Source organism: Rousettus aegyptiacus, unplaced genomic scaffold, assembly GCF_014176215.1.
Source record: "Rousettus aegyptiacus isolate mRouAeg1 unplaced genomic scaffold, mRouAeg1.p scaffold_m13_p_10, whole genome shotgun sequence".
NCBI lineage: Eukaryota > Metazoa > Chordata > Mammalia > Chiroptera > Pteropodidae > Rousettus > Rousettus aegyptiacus.
In genome coordinates, this window is record NW_023416285.1 from 54,494,553 (window position 1) to 54,521,415 (window position 26,863).

Here is a 26,863-nt window from a genome sequence, read left to right on the forward strand (position 1 = left end):
GGAGAGCCATGCTAAAAATCTAATTTAGCTACAGCTTTAAAGTTTCTAATGAAAAAAGAATCTGCCTTCTTTTTCCAAATCTGTAGTCATTCATTCTAAATCCAAATTTTTTAAAATTCTGTCCTCAATTTTAATATCAATGAAGAAAGGATGTAAATCCATATCCAACATTAAGAATTGCTGAAAGGAGTTAAATCAAATATTATTAAAATATTAATTCTAATAAACAATTATGAGGTACTTGTACAAACACTTTGCTAGGCACTGTGGAGAATCCAAAGAGAAAAAGAGTATTGTCCTCAGCAAAAAGCCTATGTGACAGAAGCGAACTTAACTTAGGGTGGTGAACACACAATGCAATATACTTATGATGTATTATTGAATTGTACTCTTGAAATCTATATAATTCTATAAACCAATTTCTCAACTGAGGTCCCATAAAAGAATTAAGCCTCCCAAAGAAAATGGTATGTGTTACTGCTTTCAGTTCTTCCAAAGATAATACATAGTTAGTACTATTCCAGATGCATAAAAGAGTTCATTCATTCCATAAAAATTAAAGTTCCCTAGGGCTTTAGAGCTTAATTCTCCTCCAGAATCCCAATGGAGGAGAGCTGATGAGAATTGGGCCACATGTATGCTACTCATAGACATTGCTAACCCAGGTTTAGAATGTAAAGAGTGCTTCATTTATTAAGACCCATGAGCATTATGTGCAATTAAATTTCTCATTAACTTCTGAATTCCATGAAAAGTGACAATACAACTACCTTCCAGGGTATCAACAATCAGTACTTATAGAGTATATTCTTCAGTGAGAGATCAATGTTTTCTCCATCAATTCTAAACTCACAGGATCAGAAGATTTATCAAATTGACTAGTTAGTATAAAACCTAAAAAAACCATTGATGGTATAGGTTTCCCTGCCCATGAAAGAATAGTTTCCTGAAAAATCTTTCATAAAGCAAATTCCTTAACCTAATACTATTGATATCAGTGGGAAAACTTTTGGTATATTCCCAAACCCCCAAATTTATATTCACTTAAGCTTAAACGATATCACATTCCTTTAAAATGGAGATGTCAATAGTTAAAATTAGTTAACAAAATCAAATTTCCTTTATTAATTACTTTATAATATGACTGCTTATATATCTCATAGTTATTTTATAGCTTAACAATCAAAGCAGAACATACATATAATATTTAATTTTTATGTAATTCTAACTTTAATAAAAAAGAAAGAAAGGGAAGGACAAGTAAAGCAATGCAATGATATCTCACAAAACAAGTTGACCTCATAGCACGATGCGCTTGACTATTACTGTCAGAAACTCTCAAGCCAAGAGCAAGGAGAAAATGTAGACTAGATGTACCGACTACACAACTGAAAGGATGACCACATGATGGCTCTTTCCTGGAAGCTCTGGAGAGAAAAATCCAAGTCATTTCTTTAAAAGCAAAGATATGCCTCACAAGACAAAGTGAGGGTTTTAAATGAAATGCCTTATAAAGTTGAATGTTCATAACTTTTATGGGCATATTTAAGGGTATGACTGTAATTTGTTTTAAAAAATAATAATCACTTCCTACACAGAAGTGCCTGTATATACTGGTACACTTAACCATCTATTTAATAAGAATGAAAAATATTTTAAACACTTATGCTAAATTATAAAGTAAAACTCAAATTATATAGAAATAATAAAAAGAATAATAACATAGAACTTCATGTACAGGATGACAGCCTTGACCCACTATTAAGAGTTTTACATGAAGAAGAATAAAGCTCTGGCCTAGCATTCATTTGTGAGCAGCTGGCCAACAGTGACATATAGATGATGTTAGTAGGACACACCTTTTTTCATGTGGCTTGATCCTGAGACAATATGTGGCTTCATTTGTACCATGCATTAAGCGACTGACTAACCAATCATTCTTTGATAAATCATAGAGGACTTTTTTTAAAAGCATATTATTGCCCAGTGTCCTTTGTTAACCAAGAACTAATCTTCAGCTCTATAAACCTTTTTTATTAGCAAATGTTCTTTAAAATATTCTTAGTATAAGACTTTGAACATAAACAGTTCATTGGAAATAAGTTTTTCTAAATAGACAAAATTTTCTGAATACTTTATATTTTATCTTTTTAATAAAATATAAAAATTCTCTTAAAATTATATTTTTATAAAAATCTTTCTCACACCACCTACTTTTCTGACATTACTATGAATATCTATTAATATATAGTAGGCATTCTAACCCCCTCTGGGCATTTAGGAAAATGTAGGGTTGTTGGTGTCTTCACTAAATGACCTCAATATCTGAGGTTTTGAGCTCTCATATATGTTCTTCATTTTTTCCTTCTCATACATTAATATCGAACAGTTCTTGCTGTTGCTTCTATTTTCTCCATCTTCCTTCTTCTACTTTCTTAAAATTTATTTTAAATAATTTATATATAAAAATTAGAAAAGCAAATAGCCTTTGAATGAGAGTGTATTGGGCCTTCTTATTTAATTATGTAAGCCTTAGTGAGCTGATTTTTTGATATCTCTTTTAACAACTCAGATACCCTTGTTTCCTGATTCTTGATTTTATTCCAGAAAAATAGTTGCCAAGTCTCCTGAGAGATGTGGAGCACTATTTCTGTTAGCATTTCAAAGTATCTTTCAATAAAGCCAGAAATTTATTTAAAGTAATTTTCTTTAAGTATTTTTCAAATGCAACCTTGAGTGAGAGTTTGAAATGTATATTATTGAACCATACAATTAAGTTTTAGATGCTGTCAGATACTTCAGAAAGTTTAAATATTAATAGATAGTCATTGCATTTGTTAGAGTAATTGAACCTCTGATCATGAAAGTTTAAGTTTTATGCAATTACAGAGCTCTGCCACCTTAACAAACTCTGTTCTTGGGTAAGATAATTATATTTGCTAGATTAAGATTATATGATATATTAGTTTGAAGGCACTTTTGTAAAGTAGGCCCTGCTCCTTATGTCCATACTGGGAGTAGCATAAAATAGATAGAAACCAACCTGAATTATTCTGGTCTGAATTCAGATATTCTGGTCTGAATTCAGATCACATAGTACTTTAATCATTGAACAAACGAATCATTGGGATGTCCTGAGATCATAAACCCTAAGGGACCCACTTTTAATAGGGTACACAAGATTCATTTCCACAAAAATATGAACTAAGAATGCCCTTCCAAACTAATCGTTCTTATTTTCTAATCTCCATGAGAAGAAAAACCAATATAATTTTACAATAGTTATTTTTGATAGGCACTAAGTTTTAATTATTAATACTAAAACATTCCATGTAGTAGGCCAATTGAGTTAATTCCCTGGACTACTTGCTTAGATCCATCTGGAGTGACTAGTCTAAACACAGAATAAATCTCTGAGACTGCAGACTAAAATAGTAAGGCTATTAAAAGACAAGACCCCAATAGATTTTATTTAGTGGTGTTCTAAATTTATCTTGTCAATTTAGATCTAGTTTATTAAGAATGAGTCTTGAACTTCTGCCATATGCTCTCTGCATCATATCCTTTCCTAATACTTCTTGACTGAATTCCCAATCTATTTTTTCATTATCAATAGTTTTGTACAACTATCTTTATTTTAGCTATTTGTGGTTTTGCATTTATTTGCATTCTCTGCTAAAACCGAATTCTCAGAAACTTAGATCTATGGACCGGATCCTAATAGTTAAACAATTTCTCCGTATAATGGTCAGGGTCTTGTACCCATGGGATTAAACATCTGTCTTGATTATGTCAAGCATCGTCCATCTGAAGTTGAAATACATCTGTGTGCTGGTTAATTTTATGTGTGAACTTGACTGGGCCACAGGGCACCCAAATATCTAGTTAAGCATTATTTGTAGTGTGTCTGTGAGGATGTTTCCAGAATACATTAGCATGTAAATTAGTGGATTAATTAAAACCAATAGTTCTCCTACAATTGAGGAAGGATGAATATTCTCCCTGCCTGACCATTTGAGCTGAAACATTGGTTTTCTTCTGCTCTCAGACTGGAATTTAAACCAGTGGCAGCCCAGTCTTCAGGCCTTTGGACTTGGACTGGAATTACACCATTGGCTTTTTTAGGTCTCCAGCTTGCAGATGGCAGATCATAAGCCAATTCCTCACAATAAATAAATAGATTTTGTTTCTCTAGAAATACTGACTAATAACAACCTGCCAGAGTGCACTACAAATCAACGTCAAACCCAAATAAGCTCAAATTTTCTGTGGGCATTTGGAAACCCACTTTTCTCACATACTCCTAAGAGGCCAACCCCCCTGTCTCCTCTAAAATATGTCCTAGATTCCTTTGATTTCCCAGGAACCTAAACTTTTGAGGCACAGCATTCCTTATGTCTAGCTTGAATGAATTATAACATAATCAAACTTAAGAGAGATGAGTTTTAGATAGAGTTTGCACTTTGGTAGGAATAAAGAGGCCATTATGCTCTACTAAAACATAAAGACACACATTCGAATTTTTGTTTTCTAAAATTCTATCCGATAACGTTATGTATAATGAACAGAGGGGAGAATCTTTAAATAGAGAGATCAATTAGGAAGGAATTACAATGTTCCAAACGTGAAGAATTGAAAACTTAAATTACCATAGTGAAAATAATATTAGAAATAGTGGACATATGTCAGAGAGCATATACTTATAAAATTGACAGACCTTAACACTTGAACATTAGGTACAATAGTGAGAGAAATTGAATACAACATCCAAGTTTTAAGTCTGACTAATTAGTGGGGTGACGACACATAGAGAAACAAGAGACAATGAATAAAAAATAGAATACAGGTGATTTAGCTTAAAGAATGATATTAGACAGAATATGTATATATAGATAAAGTTATTTATCAAACATTTGGAAATAAAGGATTGGTCTTCTGGGGTTCCATAAAGGAACCATATTAAGGAACCATAAATATAATGGCCATTCCCATAAGGTGATAATAAAGTCCTGAAAAGGATATAATTGTGAAGAATATAGGAAAATAAGAAAAGGGAGAGTCAAAATGATGGCAAAACCAAATGCTGGCAAGGATGCTAAGAAACTATATCACTCATACAATGCCCATGAAAATATAAAATGGTATGTCCACTCCAGAAATCAGTTTGATACTTTCTTTAAATATTTTAAAATGCAACTATCACATAACCAAGTAATTGCACTCCTGGGCATTATCCTAGATAAATGATGACTTATGCTCAAACAAAAACTTATGAATGTTTATAGCAGCTTTATTTCTAATAGTCAAAAACTGAAAACAACCCAAATGTCCTTCAACAAGTAAATGGTTAAACAAACTCAGGTGCTTCATACCATAAAATACTACTTAGTAATCAAAAGAACATGAATGAATCTCTAGAAAGCAATGTTGAGTGAAAGAAGCCAATCCAAAAGTTATATACTGTATTATTCTATTTATATGAACATATGACATTCTTGAAATAAAAAAAAATTATAGAATGGGAGAACAGATTAGTGGTTGTCAGAGATTAAGGAGGGATGGGAGAAAGCAAACGTGGCTATTAAAGGGCAAAGTGACAGGTGATGGAAATATTCTGTACTTTAATGACATCAATGTCAATATCCTGATTTTGATTTCTACTGTAGTTTTGGAGATATTATCGTTACAACATCTTTGCAAGATATTACCTTTTGGGAAATTGAGTAAATGGTATCTAAAATTATTTATTAAAACTACATCTAAATCTACTATTATCTCATAATAAATGTTGAATTTTTAATTACATTATAAAAAAAACAAAATTTGGGGATTAGATCTTTGATGTCCTGATGAGTTTGGCTCTTATCTCTCATGTTCCTAGATCTGAGTTACTGTCATAGCAAATATTATTTAAATGAGTCATAATGTGAGTTTTTTTAAGTGTTTGAAAAATTTAGAAATCTTGTAACTGAAAAACTAGCATTATAAAGTTACTCCTACTAAAACATAATGGCGATATTTTACCTTTCATTCCATCAGCCTAAGCTCTTTTGACACTCACAAACACGTTAGATAAGAATGTGAGGTTACTAAAGCTATCAGAAAAACTACTTCGATTCTTCTTTCATATTACTGAAGGATTATATGTGACTTTTTTTTCCCCTTCCTTCTCTTAATTCAATACATGTTAAATAGTTGAAAGTATTATACAATAATTACCAATTTTAGTGCTTTTCCCTTTAAAGTGATTTCTTTTTCTGATAAGATATGCATCCAAAAGCTTTTATTAAAGCTCATAATGTTGGGGGGAGGGAATCAGTAAGAGACAGGAAAAGGTGCTCAAGACATTACTAGCTCTATGTTAAAAAGAAAAAAGTATCTTTACCAAGTCTATCTACTCAGGCTAAGTAGGAATTTACACTTAAATACTTCAGAAATTTCTTCCAAACCAGCTTTTCCATTCTTTGTATGCTCCACACATTTTGTTTCTTATGAAGAATTTCTGAAGAAACACAAAAGAATCTTATGTTTCTGAGCAATAAAAAAATAGTTGTGGTTTGTGTTTAATAACAGCTTACTTGTGTAACTTCAAAAACTGTGTAATTGTCATGGATTTACTCATAAGTATTGCATTAAAAAAAAAGTCTATAAATTCTGCTATGGTTGTAATTGGGTCTATTAACCACTGCCTAAATATTTTTATTTTTTAGTATTATTTTCAAATATGTATAGTTCTGAGAAGAGATCTCTTTAAAAAATTTAAAACAAACAACTTGGAATAAGTTCCAGAGGAGAAAAATTAATTTATTCAAAATGAACAAGTGAATATTACTAGGTGACGGTTATTACATCAAAAACTACTATATGCAAATTGGCAAGGGAACATGAAGCTAAGACATTTTCTGAGAAGAGAGAGATAAGGAGGAAAACTTCTTGAAGAAGCTACCTCTTAAGATAAGCCTTAAAGCAGTAGGAATGAAGTGAAAGAAATCCACAAAGTAGTCTCTGCTAGATGAAACACCAGAGCTGTGTCATCAAAATGCAGGCCTTTACAAGTTATCTAGGTACCTGGGAGAATCAAGATAGAAACTTCCAAAACTGAAAGTGCTAATCCTAAATTTTAACTTCCAGTCCAATGTGTGTCCTCAAAAGGGCCAGTTAAAAACACAAAGATAGCATTTCAAAAGCATAAGAGAGATTATGATCTACATTGTCCATCGCTCACTACATAACATAGCTGTCTAAATATACTCCTCAGTATATGCTTTGTCCTCATTTCATCACAGTGGTACAAAACTTAAAATCAACAACGGCTAAGTCATCTGAGAAGCATATGAAACACCAAATAAAAATAGACAGTTCTGAGTTTTTTCATATTTTTTAAAATCTGTATAAAGGTAAAAATAATTGGAGCACAGTTCTACCATAAAATCTACCTGCATAAATGACTGGTTATTAATTAAGTTTAATTAATATAAAGTTTTAATTAATTAGATCTTAAAACTTTTTTTAAACTTTATCTTCAGAGTTAAAATGACAAACATTGAAGATTTGTACTATGAAAAATAAATCTATATCACTCTGAGGAATTACAAGTGATATTTAATATCTACCCACAGATATAATTTTTAGTCTAATTAGAAGCTTAAAGAAAAGCATTTACTGAGGTTAACTATGTAGCCAGGTGACTAATCAAAGTCTGCAGTGCATAAAGACTTCAGATACTGTTCAACCACAATCCAGGTCTGTACTCTATTCTCTTGCCTTTTAGTGCATAGCAGCAGTCACATAAATGTTCCAAAGTAGCTTCTTCTTTTTTTTTTTTTTTTGGTGAAAATATTATGAATGAATTTTCATGGTGAAAAAAGTGATTTTATCACAGTTACCTTGCTCAGTAAGTCCAATTACATTTACAGTTTAAAAGTCATCAGAAATCTACCACATGACCATTTAAAAATACCCCCATAAAAGACATTCTATAAGAGAATTCAGCTGATCTCTAAAGTTTCAATGATAGAACTCTAGAGAAACTATTTGAAAATTAGGAATAGTTAACTAATCTAGCATATGGACTCATGTAAAATAATAAATTCATCTAAGTAGAGTTAAAGCCCATGGTATGTGTAAAATTTATATTATAAATGTATCTACTGCTACTGTAAAACTCTTGTACTTTAGAATCACACAGCTTAGTTTTATTATTATGTTTCAGATTTCTTTTTTCAAGGAATAAAATATTCACTGGATTTCAGACTTTTAGGAAGTTCTCATTCTTTCCAGTGCATCCAAGATTGCATTTCTGGATTCCTAACCCTAGAGAGACACCAAATATGAAAAATTACAGATCCAAAAGCCCATTTTAGGGAGCATTTAAGCACGTTCTCTGATCTAATGTTCAACAGTGAGTGAATTATGTCTATTTTTCCTCCAGTAAAATTAATTTATTAATTTTGTCATCAGCTATTCCTATTCCCCAGTCACCCCTCTATGCTAAGTGACTTTTCCTTTTCTTGGTGCATCTAATTTTTTGCATGTAAATTTGCCATAGCACTTATCACATAATATTAAATTGGCTACTTAGTTGTCTATCTCTTCCATTACAGTCCAAGTTCATTGAGGGCAGGTTCCATGTCTATTCTTTGATTCCTGGTCTGTGGGATAAAATCAGTGCACATTTGCTGGGTTGTTTTTTTAAAACTGTTTCATCTTATTATTGGTTGATGATGGAATCTCCTTGACAGGGGTAGTGCCATTGTTATTTGTCACTTCCTTTATATGGTACTTTATAAACAGAATATCTTAGGTTACAGTGATGACTCCTTGATTCAGATGTAAATCCATAGGAGTTCCAGATTTTCAGTGTGAACAAAAGGACTTAAAAGAAAACACAGTGAACTCAGACCAAAGTGATGGCTTAAGTTATTTTTTCATTCACTGTACTTGTCTGTCTTCCACCTACCCAATGATATTCTATTAAGCTCTGGGATAATACAACTATTAAAAGTAAGTTATAAGTCAGAAATATTTCTTTCCTTTAGCAAATCATGCATCAATAAAGAAAACCTAAAAGAAAGAAGGAATTTTTGCAAATATAGAAGAGTTTCTAAATAATTAGTTCTTAAGGTCTAGGAATTAACATTTTTTCAGTCAAAAGAGTTTATTTCCACAGATCTTACTTAATATGGTTTGACATGTTTTACCAACAACAAATAGCTTAAAATTAAAGTCTAAAGGTATCACATCAAGTAAAAATTACCCTCTGGAAAGCAGTTATGAAGGATAAGATGGAAATATGGCAACTTCCTGTTTTAATAGGTATGGCTCATATCTACTCATAGTCCTTCTGACTGCTGAATTGCTCCTGCCTTTTTGTTCAGACAGGTTGACTTTCGGATAAAGGATTCTCTTGTCTTCCTGGTTTGTTGTGCAACCTAATGCAAAAGTATGTAACTGTAATTGGCATATGGAACTGGATACTCCCTCCTGGATTTATAGAAATCCAAGAGTATAATAGAAATAAATCTACATTGGCATTTATTGTATTTAATTTATAAAGCAACTAGTGATTCTTTTTTGAGAAACTCAAGTAGAAATGGCTAGTGAATTTGCAGTTTTTTGCAGCTGAAAGTTGGGACATTAATGTGATGCATTTATTCACCTCCTCCTCACATGACTTTCTCATAAATTGAACATGTTTGCAATTTTGAAGGGATGTGGGCTCCAGAGAAGACTTGTCTGGAGTAAATCTCATACTGTGAGATTTCCTAGATGCTAAGAATGAGTAGACAATGTTAAAGTCTGCGTTATTATTAAAGTAAATTTTTTTTGTTATCCCAAATTAATGGGAAATGGAATGGCATGCTTAATTAAATGTTTTGAGTAATTGAAACTTCAGATACTGTCCAGTGAGATCCTTCTGATAGAAAGTGAGAAGTCTTTGGTGATGACTTGGGAAGGGAATCTATAAAGTGGCTCCTGAGTAAAGCAGATTCATGGGATTGGTCACCACACTGTGGCTGAAATAAGAGAAGGGCCAAGAGTATTTAAAGTGCTGTATAAAAGGTGTCTAATACATTCAATTTTCTGGTGATTTGGATACGAGGTCATCATTTTTCATATATTTTAGTACTTTCCAGGACCCAGATCTCTTTTTCAAATTACTTATAATGAGGAATTTGAGAGTATTTTTAGAAACAGAAAAATGAATACTAAGATTTTATTACTCTCTCTGCTAACCTATGAACATACAAATTATATAGCTGAGATTGAATAAATAATTCTGCCTGTAGAAAAATGTGTTCCTAAAAACAAAATAATTAATATTAATTAATATTAGAATAAATTAATTTTAAAGTAATGTGTTCATATGTATAAATATTTCCACTTTTTTTCCCCTTGGCTTTTAGACATGAAAATGACAACAGCAGAAAATCTTCTCAATACATGTAAGTTCATCAATAAACTGTTTTTTTCTAGTGAAACATAATTCCTTGGATGGCAAAAAAAAAAAAAAAAAAAAGACCTCCACTTGAAAGTCAATGGGGTATTATTCATAAAGGTGTAATGGGAAGCCTGTTTTTAGAAACTTCTGTGAAGATGACTGTAGTGGCCTTGAAAAAACTGATATCATGGATTTAAAATGAGAAACATGTTATCACATGCCCTAATGGCAGAGGCATTCTAGGGATAAGCAGTGATAAATAACAACTTAGAATCTAAAACCAGTTACATTATCAGTTTGAGCCCCAGATCTGCCATTTACCACTGGATGAATTTATACAGGCTATTTATCCTCTCAAACCTTCAGCTCCAAGTTGTTGTGAAGAAAAAAGAAGGCAGTACAATAAAGTACTTACAAGAGTTAAAATATTCCTCCCTTTCCAATTGCATATCAAAACAACATATCACAATAGATTGAAAGGAGAATTGTATATATAAGAATTCGCCATCTTTTATTAAAACAGACATTAAAGAGATGTGCAAAAATGTAAAACAATGTTGCTCTTTTTCTCTAAATTATATTGCTTCAAAAATATATTTTTTTAAAAAATAAAAATGTGTAATTTATGCTTAAAAAAAAAAGAGTAGATGGCTCATAATAAACACTCAATAGATGTCGGGTATTTCATTTTCTATTCTGCCTATAAAAACTTCAGGTCTAGAAACTCGCTATGGAATTCTGATCCCACAAGCCAAGCTTAGTACAGTGAGACGTAAGCTGCCTCACAGGCAAGCATCTTCCTTGCTGGCCGAGGCATTCTGCCATCATTCTCCTAGTAGCTGCCCTGGGAAATGTGACCCTCAGTGTTGCTAGAACCTGTAGCAGGCTGTCAGAAGAAGCATTGCTCTTATCTGGAGACTAAGGCTGATTGAGATAGCTGGATTAGAGGAATTTCCCTTCAGAGCCAGGTGACACTGACCCCCAACAGCTTTTACTATCTTTTAGTCACAACATAATTACTTCTAAGAAATCTGGGCAAAATTTAAACACAGATTATTTTTCTTTCTGATATATTTTGACTGAACAATTTTCAAACGGCTTAATAAGACATCTTAAAATCAATTATTTCAATTAAACTTTAGTATTGATACGATTAAAATCCACAATTAGGAATTTGTCAGGTTGGTAGAAGAGAAGTAATCAAGACAGGAATAAAAGCAGTGGTAAGAAAAAAATCAGTCAATTTGTCTATCCTACAACTGGAACCAAATACAGTTCGGATCAGTATTCTGAATTTGACTTGGCCTATCTGAGATTTTGATTGTATTTTAAATAAAAGGGGAGAAGAGACAGATAGACAAGAAAAAAATCAAACGGGGTTAAAGAAAGAACAGTTTTGGTACATGACACAAAGTGTACTTAAATGTAGTAACAGGTGATTAAGTAAAACTCAACAAGGCAGGGAGACTGTAAGAGCTTGGTAGATTCTCTGATGTGTCTGAAAGTATCAGCCAGAAAATCCTCATTATATTTTTTAAATACTTGAAATTTACCATGTGACAAAAGCTACAAGGTTGCCACATAAGATTTCAGCAAGGTAATAACAAGGTAATACTGCAGAGGTGGCAGCTGAGAGCTTAACAGACACAGCAATTATGAGTAAATGAGAACTCAGAATGGACATTGATGTATAATTATAAATTATGTTAAAGCTCTGAGTAAGAGCAGAAACAGGAAAGTTAGAGTCGCTCAGGGGGAGGCTCTCCTAGCCCAGAGAGAAGCATAATGTTTTTATATTACTCTAAAGGAAGTTGAGTAAAAGCCAACTTCCTTTAGGAGTTGGCCAAACAGAAGGGAGGGTAAGGAGGAACCATTAAACCTTTGAGTTCTGGATTGTTTGTTTTATCCTCTGTAGCATTAATGATAAGGGAGTGGAAAGAAAGAGGAAAAGAAAAGGGAGTTACTTTTAGTGAATCAATGTGAGAGCTCTCTCATCAAAAATAGAAACCACAAAGGTTTTGCTTCAGTTACGTGATTTTTATGAATAGAATACATTAACAACCCTGGGTTTAGGTTGCGTCAAAGACAATCTAGAATCAGAAGTAATATACAAATTTAAGGGCTTCAAAGGGCTAGTGAAGACCTGTTAAAAAAGTCCACTTGTCCCTCTCCTATGCTTCTAACACCTTCCCACACTCAGGAAAAACTATCTCAAGATACATCATGTCACATGTAGTTAACATCTCTGTGAAGCAACTGACTATCTAAACTTTCCAATAGAAATGGTCTCATTCTTGAAATAAATACCTTTCTCTGACTCAGAGTTTCTCAACTTTAATGCTCTTGACATTTTGGGCCAGGTAATTCTGTTTTAAGGACAGTACTGTGTGTTACAGAACTTTAAGCGGCACCCCTGGCCTCTACCCACTAGATACCAATACCCCTGCCCCAATTATGACAACAAAAAAATGTCTCCAGGTATTGCCATATTTTTCCTGGAGTTGGAAGGTGGTATGCAAAAGTATCCCTGGTTAAGGGCCACCGCTTTAATCTGTGCTTGCTGTGTTGTTTATGATAAGTTCTCTTCACTCTCTAAACACTTAGGAACATACCCATTACAGAAAAGAGTTTTGCAGTCAAATATTTATATTTCAAAATGTCTTGTGGATTATACTATATCGACTTCATTTCTACAAACTTTTGTTGAGCTCCTTTTATGAGATAGATTCTCTGAGGTAGATTCTGGGGACACATTTTTGTAAAGATACAGTTCCTGCCCTCTGTTAATAGAGATTATTAGCTAATTAATAAATATTTCAATATTTCATTCAGTCACATTCACATTCATTCACACTTTTTTATGAATGTTTCATAACAATCATTATTTTAAACTGCTCACAAAATTAATAAGCACATATTTCCCTATGTAACTTTGTAACTGGTTATACAAATGTTATCTTCCAAATTCAAATATATAATTCTACTTACCTCAGGCCATATCAAGGTCATACGACAGGTCATATCCAGGTCACACAGAAACACAAAGAGTATATGTGAGTGATGAAGATAGGGGAGGAAGATATCAATCTACTTTGAATGAATTATCAGGAAATCTCATGTCAACAGGAAGTTAGTCCTAACTTCTCCAAGGCTATTTGAGTTTTTTCTCAATTAATAGTTAATAGTGAAAACAATAGTTAATAGTGATATGTTTTATGGGGAATTCATTTACTGTAGCAATGCATACAAAAGCAGCAGGTATATCATACTATGCTGATGAACTCTATTTTGAGCAGGTTGTGGACAACGCACAATAACTCCCTCTGGCAACAAAATAGCAGGGGGCATGAATGCTGAGGAAGGGGAATGGCCCTGGCAAGCTAGCCTTCAACAAAACAGTGTCCACCGATGTGGAGCCACTCTAATTAGTAACAACTGGCTTGTCACTGCTGCTCACTGTTTCATAAAGTAAGTTCTGGACCACATAAAGGCCTCAAAGCCACTCAAGTACCTAAAAGTGTGATAAATAGCTTTCAAAAGTATGTCCACATAACTGCACTTTCAACTGTTTAACATTGTAAGGTATAGCCTCAAAATTATTTAATGAATTATAAGTTTAAAAAAGAAAAGACATATTTAGGCTAATGCTGGGTTTGTCAACAGTGGCACTACTGACATTTGGGACCAAATAATTCTTCATTGTGGTGGGCCATGTTGTGCATTGGAAGATAATTAGTAGCATTCCTGGCCTCTACTCACAAAACACCCATAGCATTCTCCAGGACTGACAACCAAAAATGTCTCTAGACATTACCAGATATCTCCTGGAGGACAAAATAGCCCTCAGTTGAGAATCACTAAGCTTGATTCATTAATTTAATTTTATAAAGAAATTATAACTCCCAAATTTAAAATAGGTGTTCTATGACTTTCTCATCATTATTACATTTGTTCTTATTTATTTATTCATAAGTATTTGAATTCATCCTGCCTTCTCCCATATATAGTACAGCCCTATTTGAAATTATTCTTTTAAAAGATATATTATTGCACTAAAGTTTGCCTTTTTATTTTACCTAAAAAGTTTTTTCTTTACCTTTTAGTTTGATGGTTCATTTCACTAATTCCTATTGTTTTTATGTAGCACTTACTGGTTTCGATTTCATTTTTAAACAAAAAACCCTCTGAAACTTAAGAGTTTGAAAATGTTCTAGAGCACTATTTTTCAGTGCTTACAATATAAACCTTTGCTTAACAAATAATAGTAAAAGTCTGAAATATCTTCTACTCATAGTTTTTAATGATTATAAAGAGGATTTAGATTATTCTTAATTACCATAAATTTATTCTGTCATATTCTTGCCTATTTTATTTAATCGTATTATTTGTGTTTTGATATCTATTTTTCTAAATCCCCTCGAGTCTTTTCTGAATAAAACAAAATTAAAATGTAGTTTCCGTGGGTTGACTTTTAAAATATAGCTTACTGAGTTATTCAAAATCTATTCATGTCATAATTATTTTTATTTTTTCTTTCACATATAACTATACTTTCGTATGCACATATGCACACTAGGAATTCAAAACTTATCTAATTATTTTTAAAAATGTAAGATATTAACTCTTACAATTTCTATTTGCTTTAGCACCAATAATCCCAAAGAATGGAGTGTTGGTTTTGGGCTTCTTTTAAGTGATCAGCAAACAAAACGAAGAATCAAGAATATTATAATTCATGAAGACTACCATTACCCTGCACATGATAATGACATTGCTGTTGTGAATCTGTCTTCACCAGTATTATATACAAGCAAAATTCGAAGAGCATGTCTTCCAGAAGCTACATATACGTTCCCACCCAATTCAAATGTGGTGGTCACTGGATGGGGAACATTAAAGTCTGATGGTGAGTTTCTAATTTCCTTCATTACACAGTTTAAATTTTAGGAATTAAAAAACAATACACAAAACCACAACTAAACCTGAGAAATATATTCTCTGGACCATTTTAAAGAGGATAATGTGAAATAGATTGAAAATTATCTTCAACAACATTCATACAAAAAATACAATTTTATAGAGCTGTTTACCATAATTTCCCTTAACAATAGTAGTTTTTAAAGAAATGTATTATTTTTAATATTTTTTTATTTTTTAATTATAGTTGACATATAATATTACAACAGTTTTAGGTGTAAAGCACAATGATTAGACATTTATATAACTTACGAAGTGATTACCCCAATAAATATAATATCTATCTGACATCATACATGTCATTACAATATTGTTGGCTATATTCCATACGCTATCCTTTACATCTGTGACTGTTTTGTAACTAACAGTTTGTACTTCTTAATCCCTTTCCTTTTTTCACCCTTCCTCCTAACGCCCCTCCCATCTGACAACCATCAAAACATTCTCTGTATCTATGAGTTTGTTTGTTTTCTTTGTTTATTTATGTGTTCTTTAGATTACATATGTAAGTGAAATCATATGGCATTTATCTTTCTCTGACTGACTTACTCCATTCAGCATAATACCCTCTAGGTCTATCCATATTGTTGCAGAAGGCAAGATTTGATTCTTTTTTATGGTTGAGTAATATTCCTTTGTAATATACTACATATATGTATATATGTACCGCCTCTTCTTTATCCTTTCATTCACTGATGGACACCCAAGTTGCCTTCACATCTTGGCTATTATAAATAATACTGCAATGGAATACAATGCACACATATCTTTAAAGTAGTGTTTTGAGTTTCTTAGAATAAATACCCAGAGTGGAATTACTAGGTCTTTTCTCTTGTTATAGCCTTTTTTTAAAAAAGTCTATGCTGTTTATTATAAGTATTGCTACTCCAGAATTTTTTTCTTTTTCCATTTTATAAAATATCTTTTTCCATCCCTTTACTCTCAGTCTGTGTGTCTTTAGACCTGAAGTGAGACTCTTGTAGGCAGCATATACAAGGGTCTTGTTTTCTTATTCATTCAGCCACCCTATCTTTTTTTTTTTACTGATCTAATTTATTTTATTTTATGTTAACTCTTTTGTTTTTTATTTTTATTTCTATTTTTTTTAATTTCACCTTCCATAGTTAGATTTCTTTCTGTCGCCTCATATTTGACACTTTTTACCCCATCTACTTTCCTCCTCCCCTTTTCCCCCAACCCTCTGGTACTACCCTATGTTTTGAATGGAACATTTGATTCATTTACATTTGAAGTAATTGTTGATAGATATATATTATTGCCATTTTATCATTCATATTTTTTATCTTTTTTTCTTATTCTTTTTCTTAAAGCTGTCCCTCTAACATTTCTTGTAATACTGATGGTAATGAACTCCTTTAGCTTTTTATTGTCTGGGGAGTTTTTTATCTGTCCTTCAATTCTAAATGATAGCTTTGCTGAGTAGAGTAACTTGATTGTAGATCTTGGTTTTTCATCACTTTGTTTATTTCCTGTCAATCCCTTCTGGCCTGAAAAGTTTCTATTGAGAAATCAGCTGATAGTCTTATAGGAGCTCACTTGGAGGTAACTGACTGCTTTTCTCTTGATGCTTTTAAGATTCTTTCTTTGACTTTAACCGTTGGCATTTTCATTTTAATGTGTCTTGGTGTGGACCTCTTTGGGTTCATTTTGTTTGGCACTCTCTGCATTTCTTGGGCCTGTGTGCCTATTTTCTTTGCCAGGTTGGAGAAGTTTTCCGTCATTATTTACTCAAATAGGTTCTCCATTCCTTGCTCTCTCTCTTCTTTTTCTGGTACCCCATGATATAAACGTTGGTGCACTTGAGGCTGTCCCAGAGGCTTCTTAAACTGTTCTCTCTCTTTTTTTTTTTTTTTTTTTTTTGGATTCTTTTTTCTTGTCACTGTTATGATTGGTTTTTTTATGCTACCTTATCTTCTAAATCACTGATTCAGTCCTCTGCTTTATCTAATCTACTTTTATTTCCCTCTAATGTAGTCTTCATTTCAGTTATTGCATTCTTCATTTCTGAATGATTCTCTCTTTTTTTATGTTTTTCATCTTCATTTTTAATGTTTTGTATCCCTTTGTTGACCTGTTCACTACGATAATTGAGCATTCTTACAACCAGTGTGTTGAACTCTATATCAGGTAGATTGCTTTTCTCCATTTATTTAGCTCTTTTTCTGGAGTTTTGTTATCCTCTTTTATTTGGTACATGTTTCTTTGTCTTCTCATTTGGGCTGCCTTCCATATTTATTTTTATGTATGTAGTAAAGTCATCTTAGTAGAATAGCCTTATGTAGTAGGCGTCTTGTGGGGCCCAGTGACTCAGGTGCTCCAGGTGTATCCCTTGTGTGGGTTGTGTATGCCTTTCTGTTGTAGTTAAGCCTTGCTTGCTGTTGGCACATCAATGCACTCTGTCTGGGAGGAAGCTGCCCCTCCAGCCCTCACCCTGAAGCCAGACAATTTAGTTCATCCCATATATCCATGGTATTTTCTGAGCTATTGCTCCAGAGCTGGAGCTCAGAGCAAGTGAGTCCATCAGTAAGTCCATGCATGGACCCTTTAAGAAGATTGCCTGGAACTGCAGCTTCTTTCCCTCTCACTCAGCCACAATCTTTGTTGGTTTTTACAGTCAGAAGTTGTGGGGACTTCTCTTCCTGGTGCTGGATCCCTGGCCTGGAGAGCCCAGTATAGAGCTGGGACCTCTTACTTCACAGGGGGGATCCTCGCAGCAGGGATATCCTTCCCGATTTTAATCATCATATGTGAGTGTGAAACTAGCTCTTCTCAACCTCTGCCCCTCCTACTAACATTTACCTACTCCACCATCTTGACCAGAAGATCCAGAAGTGTATTATTTGAATAAGTAATTCATTTTCCTCCACTTCATTCATTCATGCAATACACATTTATATTTATTACCACCTTTGTTCTAAGTACTGTCCTAGATGGTTTGGATATATTAATGAATCAAATAGGTGAAAATTCATATCCTCATAAAGCTTACATTCTTAGCAAAGAAAGACACTAATCATGAAATATAATATATAAGTAGATTACATAGCATGTTTCGTGCATGTAAGTACATAGAAAAAAATCAGGACTACAAGGGATTGGGCATTTTGATGGGATGAAATGAGAAGCCCTCTGTGATAAGGTGATACCTGAGAAAAGACTATTTTAACATATGCATCTCTATGACCCTAATCATATAAAGAGTTTGTGGTTATTTATGTTCATAAATGCATCTAAAAGCAAAAGAAAAGAAACCTAATATTAATTCCATGATTCAGAATTATGTTAACAAATAAAAGAAAAATCTAAAACTGATCATAAAATGTATATCTCTGGAATGTGATTGTTTCACTTTGTTTTCTATGGCATACATGTAATAAATATAAAATTCTAAAACAATTGAAAATAAAAAAAATCAATTACATATGGATGGACACACTATGTATTTCTAAATGTGATCATTTTTAACAATAGTTTGCTGTGTTTAGAGCATTTCTTCTTTGTTACTAAGAAAGGAGACAAAAGTTTAATAAGACATGTGTTTCGCATTAATTTGCAAATTTCACATAGTGTTAGATACTAATAATCTAACCAGAGAAACTAATATTGATGTTAACAAAAATTATATAATCTTCCTTTAGGAACAAGTCCTGATATACTCCAAAAAGGAGCAGTGAAGATTATAGATAACAAGACCTGCAACAAGGAAGAGGTATATGGTGGTGTGATCAAACCTGGAATGTTGTGTGCTGGGCTTCTGAAGGGAAGTGTGGATGCCTGCCAGGTAAATCCACCTATTTCATTTTTTTCTTATAGTTTTTAATTTCTAATTAACAAAATTAATTTTCTCAAAAGATTGACAATTTTTAAAAGCTTAAATATGTTGTATAGCCAAAGTAGCTAATTAAAATTATATTGCTCCTGATGGGTCTCATTAAAGTACTAAAGTGCTAAACCACCCTTACTGTTATAAAGAGCTATAGGTGGAAGTGGGAATAAGACTTAATTTGGAATAACAATAAAGAGATGAAATTGAATATCAATGATTTTAGTTCAGTTGATCCTCTTTCACTGAGAAACATTCAACTGGGGCCAACACCAAACCTAATGATGATGGAGCTTTCTTAATTGAGGGTGGCTCCAACACTCTAAATATTTTATTTATTTATCAATGCTTATATAGCATGTCCATGTGCCATACATTGTTTTAACCTCTTTACAGATATTAACTTACTCAAATTATGAAAATTCTTTTATGTATGTTTGTACTATTATAAACCTTGTTTCTCAGATAAAGAGAATGAGACAAAGAGAGAAAATAATTTGTCTAAACTCTCACAGGTATTAAATGGCAAAACTGAGATTTAAACCTAGGAAATTGGGCTTTAAAGCCTATTCACTGAATGCTATACTATGATGCTTTTCCTTATGCTTTAGATGTTTCAAACACTTCTGATGCTACTTATAAGTAAGTATCCTAGAGACAAAAAAAAAAAGTACTGCTATAGTTATCTAGGCAGGCAGAATATAGTTATCTAGGGAGTAATAAATCCAGGAAGACCCTTATTTTATTTATTCATTTTTTTTCAGGTAATGATTATTTATTGATTACTGTGTGCCAGACCACATGTTAGGTGCAGGGAAGTTAAAAGTGAATAGAGCACTATTTCTGACCTATAGGAGTGAGAAGACAGGCAAACAAGTACTTGCAATACATAATTATCTATAACTACAGGTTCCTATCTTTCCAACTATCTCATTAAACCTGTTATTCAAAGTCATGATAAGCTTAAACTCCTGTTTCTCTCCATTTTCTCTCAGTCCATTACTCACAGCCCCATGACTCTCTTCTAACCTTATGTAGTCTAGAACCCATATTTTATTATTTTAACCACTCTATTAACAGCACTCCCAATGACTTCCCCTATACCCATCCTAATAATCTCCAACCACAAAACAATCTATCCACTTTATTTACTGTTATATGTGAGCTCCTTAGCAGAGCTAGAAGAAATCTCGCAGACTTATAAACTGGTGTCATAAAATTACAGCTGAGTCTTTAACACATTGTAGAATTTTTTAATGCATCTTTCATGGTGCTATGTCAAACTTTCATTACATTGTTTGACTGTATCTCACCATGCCCTTATATTCCTTAACATATGACATTTCCTTTTACTAACTGGAAAAATAAATGAAAGCGATCATATGAGAACTCCTCTAATTTCTTTTCTACTTGATAGATTTATATTTGTAATTATCTTCACTTTTAAGCTTACAATAAACAAGTTTCTTCTATTATTCAAAGCTTATCTCTTGCCTGTGTTCTTCATCCACTCTCTTTCCAACTACACAGACATTTGAACTTTCATCTATATTTTCCAAACTGTCCCTTCTAATAGACTCTTCCATATTTTCTGCAGAAATTATTAGGGCTCTCCCTTGACACATTCTATTCTTTCTTCTTCCCCCTCTTTGTCATATCTCTAAAGAACATTTTACTATAGTTGTTCCACATTTTCAAGTTACTCAATCTTTGATCTATTGCTTTCAGACTTTTGCCCTATTGGTCCACTGAAATTACTCTAACCAAAATTACTATTAATTATTTAATTACCAAATCTAATATATGCGGAGTATAAGATAGACTGAAAGCAAGAGAGTTAGAGATAGTAGGATCTATTAGAATATTTTGCTTGAGAAAGGTAATCAGGGCATTCAGGTTGCTCTCATAGGAGAGCAACACCGTAGGAATGAGGAAACAATAACAGTTGCATAGACAAAATTATGGGGTGGATTAGATGTGAGGAAAAAGAAAAAAGATAAATATAATGCTAAGTCCCATATTTCTCCCTGAGCAACTGAAGGGAGGGTATATAGGAAAAAGAATGGGTTTGGGGAAGGCGAAAGTTCAGTTTAGGGTGTGCCAAACTTGAGATGCCTATGGAATATCCAGGCAGATATGTCCAATTGAAAATAAAAACCATGAACTACATCAAACTAAAAGTTTTGCACAGTGAAAGAAACCATTAACGAAATGAAAAGAAGACCTACAGAAGGGGAGAAGATACAACAAATGGGCAGAAGACCTAAACAGATACTTCACCAAAGAGGAAATACGAATGGCTAATAGACATATGAAAAGATGCTCAAGGTCACCAATCATCAGAGAAATGCAAATTCAAACCACGAGATATCACCTCACACCTGTGGAGAAAAGGAACCCCTTGTGCACTGTTGGTGGAATTGCAAATTGATACAGCCACTATGGATGCAGTCTGGAGAGTCCTCAAAAACTTAAAAATAAATCTACCTTTTGACCAAAAAAAACCAAAACAATAATTTATAAATATCTACGCATCCCTATGTTCATGGCAGCACAATTTCCGATAGCAAAGATATGAGAGCAACCTGAATGCCCATCAACAGATTACTAGATAAAGAAGTTATGGTTCATATATACAACGGATTATTACTTGGCCATAAAAAAAGAAATTTTACCATTTGCAACAACATGGTTATCATGCTGAGCAAAATAGGTCAGATAGAGAAAGATAAATAACATATTATTTCACTTATATGTGAAATCTAAGGAACAAAAAGAACAAACTAATCAAAAAAAGAGAGTCACAAATATAGAGAACAATCTGGTGACTGCCAGAGGGGAGAAGGGTTGGGGGCTGAGAGAAGGGGTTGAAGGGTTAAAGAAGCACAAATTAGGAGTTGATAGATTGTCACAAGATTGAGGAATGCAGCATAGAGAACATAGTCAGCCGTAATGTAATGGCTATGTGTAGAGTCAGAGGGGTAATATAGTAATTGAGGAGATCGTTCCATAAACTATATAAATGTATGGTATATTTGAAACTAATAATAAAATAAAATAAAATACTTTAAAAAGTAAATAAATAATAAATAAAAACCTCAAGCTCAGGAAAGAATTCTGGGTGAAGATACCTAAAAGTTATTGCTATCTTGGCAATAGTTAAATTCATGAGCATAAATATAATTACTCAGCTAAAATGTATAAAATAAGAAATACCTAAGCAACAGAACTTGGGTATACATGCTTTTAATAGGCTAAAAATAAAAGACAAGAAATATCAGAAAAATAGAAATTGGTGTCACAAAGTCCAGGAATCAGGAAAAAAAAAGGGGGGGGAGGTGGGGGAAGGGAGGAATAGTTAATAGCGACATGTGCCATTGAAAAACCAAGTAAGATAAATGCTGGAAAATGCCATCAAATTCAACAATTGTTTATTGATAAAGTTTTGGAAGGTACATTGGAGGAAAGAAAAGCTATTTAGAAGTAAGTTGAGAGTGGAATGAGAAAACAGAAACTTCAATATAGTTACAACTTTAAAGTGCTAGCCATACAGGAAAATAACCAGAGCAATAGAGGGAGTCTTAAGCTTAAAAAGACTGTCATTTTTCAGAAGGAAAGATAAAAAAAATAAAAGACTTGTATATGCTTGAAAGGAAAAGAAAGTGAAGAAAATGAAGTCATATAGAAAAATAAAACAAATAAGGAAAAAGAAGATTGTTGCTAGAACCAGGTCTTTGATCCACAGAACAGATGGAGGGATTAACCTTGGAAAGAACTAAATGCATCCTTACTCTAAAGAGGAGAGTAAATACAGCTGTGGGCTGATGTAGCTAACCTGAGAAGTAAAAGGGACAAAGACAAGAAATGAAAAGATGCTACCTGTTATTCTCCACCTACTCTACAAATTTGAAACTGAGTAAGACATTAAATTCAAAGGGAGGAAACCACATTTTTCTAAATTGTGAAATGGGCCTTGTGCACTGCTGATAGGAATGTAAAATGGTATAGCCTCTATAGAAAACAGGATAGTAGTGCCTCAAAAAAATTAAAAATAGATTACTATATGAACCAGCAATTCCATTTCTGGGTATATACCCAGAAGAATTGAAAGCTGGAACTGAAATAGATATTTGTATATCCATGATCATAGCAATATTATTCACAATAGCCAAAAAATAGAAGCAACTCAAGTGTCCATTGATGGATATATGCATAAGCAAAAATGGCGTATATATAAAATGGAATATTAGCCTTAAAAAGAAAATTCTGACACATATTAAAATTTGAAGACATTATGCTAAGTGATGTAAACCAGTCACAAAAGAACAAATACTGTGTGAGTCCTCTCATATGAGGTACATAAAGACAGAAAGTAGAATGATGGTTGCCAGGATCTTGGGAAAGAGACTGGTGGAAAGTTATTATTTAATAGGTATAGAGTTTCAGTTTTACAAGATGAAAAAAAGCTCTAGAGATGGATGGTAGTGGTGATCACACAACAATATGAATGTACTTAATGCCATTGAACTGTATACTCAAAAATAGTTAAAATGGTAAATTTTATGTTATTTATTTTTACACAATTAAAAAAATAATTAACGTTTTTTAAAATTGTGAAATGAGAACAGTTTGGATTGGCTACTCTTTAAAATGAGAAAGGAATATGGCTAGGGACACATAACTATTGGGAAGAGGTGTGGGTTTGAAAGCTATAAATTTGTAACACAGTCTTCTTTCACGGTGTATGGTTTGGTACAGGTTATGATGGGAAGGTAAAAAACTGAAAATCCTGTTGAAAGAGTAGTGGTGTGGGTAAATTATGGAATATAGTCATGCAAGGGAGAATAGAAAACAAGAAACTAGTACACTCAAAGAAGATGGAAGGGTCAGGAATTGGCATTCCTAATGAAGGTAAATAGCAAATTTAGGAAAAAATAGAGGAACGAGAACACTGAAGAGGCTTGCAAAATCGCGATGCTGAACAATGGAGTTTTAGAGGTAGAGAGGCTCTAGGTGATGACAATTTTCCCCTTTACCCCTTCCCACCTCTGTCCTGAAGTGACATGGAAATAGTTAATAAATATGTAGATGATCAGAGTTAAGAAAACTAAGAGACTGTAGTTTTACCCAGTAGATGTTGAAATTATCCAGGATGATATGAAGGATTAAAGCAAAGGAAAGTCCAGATGCCAACGTGTTCGATTATTCTGAAAATATGACCTAAATATCAGTAGATGAAAACCATGAGGATGTAGAGGGTAGCTTAGTCAAATAACACAGTTCTGAAAATTGGATGGATATTTACATAAGAGTGGAAGAGCAATAGTCCTTTGTTGGTGGTGGATAATTATAACCCTTTTTCTGAGCATCTGTCTAAAAATAAAAGAGTTTGGGGAGAGAATCAGAAAATTCCTCAGCATACTGATGATTGCATAAGTAACAGTACTTTCAATATCTCTTTTAGGTAATAACTGAGTTGAATTTTTCATACTTGTTTTTCATTATCGTATTTTACAGCCAAAGACACACACTGATATATTTGATTTAAATAAATGATTATAGATCACAAAAATATTTAAGACTAGAATCATTTTAATATTAAAATACTCAGGTTTTTTGCTTCTTCAGTCTCTCCCTATATTTATTACAGAAGAAAAAATATAAGCAATATTTACCTTTAAATTATAGTAATTGTATACATTCTTTTTTTTTTCTAGGGTGACTCTGGTGGACCTCTGGTTAGTGCAGATCGTAAAGGCATTTGGTTCCTTGCTGGTATTGTAAGCTGGGGCGATGAATGTGCTCTTCCAAACAAGCCTGGTGTCTACACTCGAGTGACATACTATAGAGACTGGATCATGTCTAAAACTGGTCTCTAGTGCAGAAGTTCTTTGTAGATTAAACCTTGAAAATTATACATACACTCATTAAATATGTTTGTAATTCTCAAACTACATTTAACTAAGAATCACTTTATGCGCATTTAATGTTGCAAATTTAAACATGTACAATTTTAGAACTATAATAGCTTCTCGTGTATGAGATTTTGAAAAGGTTTAGTGAAAGTAATGGCCCAGATATACAATATTCCCTTTTACCACTTCCCAAACTGAAGGTAATTATATGAGTAAATATGGTCTACAGTTTACTAAGGAGTCTTTCTCTGCTGATTTGCAGATCCACTTCCTTTGAGAAATTATAGCATAGGCATTCATATTAAACTTCCTTATTAGCGTATTTGTAATCACCTGTTGGCAAACATGTAGATTCCACAAAATCAACATATTGGTAGGTTGTAGCTTAGTTTCAGTAAAACTGCCTATAAAAATTTCCCAGGTAAATCTGTCTACCTGTTTTCTTTCTAGTCTTTGTACCACTGCTAACCCCTTTTCTATTTATGGCTTTGTTCCCTTGAGTGACTCAAAACAGCGTAATATCCCATGGGTGCATTAAATAGATCTCTATGCATGTTGATTTGTCTCTATTTCTCTTTCATATGAAAGTGAGGCCAAAAGATGGTTCTCACATAGACACACATAATAGTAAAAGTATCCTTGGACTCTGCGTAGTCTTAAATAGATTACGTAAATAATGCTGTATTACATGTCTCCAAACTTAAAATTCCTCAACAACACAAATTATCAACCAGAATTAATAACATGGAAATTTTCCTTCTGCTTCACTTTCCTTTTACTCATATAGAAACATCTTAGATTAGGACACTGATGTCTATAAATGTCTCAATCCAACTTGCCAAATAAGCAGAAGAGTTAGCTTTTATTCAGAATATTATCTCATCAGAACACTTTCCCAGACTATAGTCCACCAGTATTTCTATAGCACGTTACCCTTCTCTTCTGCATCACTGACACTATAGTTACAACTAATAGTTTTCATTACGATGTAATTTTTTTCACATATTCAAAGCATAATTGCATTAAAAATATTCATTAACATTTGTAGACTGCTTCTTATGTGCCAGGCACTCTTTACAAATATTATTACATTGAACCCTTATAACAACCCTGTGAAGGTAACCCCCTTGTAAACTTAGTTTTGTATATAAGGTGACTGGGGTAGAGAAAAGTCAAGATTAGAGAGTTTATAATTGGTTGAGCTGGGGTTCAAAATTATATAATTGGGTTACAGAGCATCCACTTCAAACATTTTTGCTCAGTTACATGATATTGTTATAAATAAGGGTCTACCTAGCATCATACACTAAAATGTAATATTTGTCATAAACTTTATGGATGAATTAATACAATAGCTTTTTCATTTAATTGATTTTAAAATATTTTAGCATATCTTGAACTATGAATTTAAAATAATTAGTATTTCTGCTTTTTAATTTTCTAGAAATTAAGTATAAACAAAAAAACTACATGCATATCAATCAGAATTCTTTGCTTGCAAGTGACAGAAACTCAATATTAATTTAAGTAAAAAAAATGAATTTTATTGACTCATCTAACTGAAAATCTAGAGATCTACATATGGCAGAATTAAGACTAGATCCAGGGACTCAAAAAATGTTTTAATCTCTAACTGTAATCTTAACTTTCCTCTCCTCTGTTTTTATTCATATCTAGATGCTACTC

General features: G+C 32.9%; 1 protein-coding gene across 1 annotated transcript in view; it reads left to right on the forward strand.

Annotated features, from left to right (window-relative positions):
* Positions 1 to 25,141, forward strand: part of LOC107520511 (transmembrane protease serine 11C-like) — a 64,468-nt gene extending 39,327 nt beyond the window's left edge. The window contains exons 6-10 of the mRNA XM_016164399.2: positions 10,407 to 10,445; positions 13,738 to 13,909; positions 15,088 to 15,347; positions 19,078 to 19,220; positions 24,980 to 25,141. Of these exons, the coding sequence (XP_016019885.1) occupies positions 10,407 to 10,445; positions 13,738 to 13,909; positions 15,088 to 15,347; positions 19,078 to 19,220; positions 24,980 to 25,141 (776 nt within the window). The remainder of the gene's footprint in view (positions 1 to 10,406; positions 10,446 to 13,737; positions 13,910 to 15,087; positions 15,348 to 19,077; positions 19,221 to 24,979) is intronic.
* Positions 25,142 to 26,863: the final 1,722 nt, after the last annotated feature.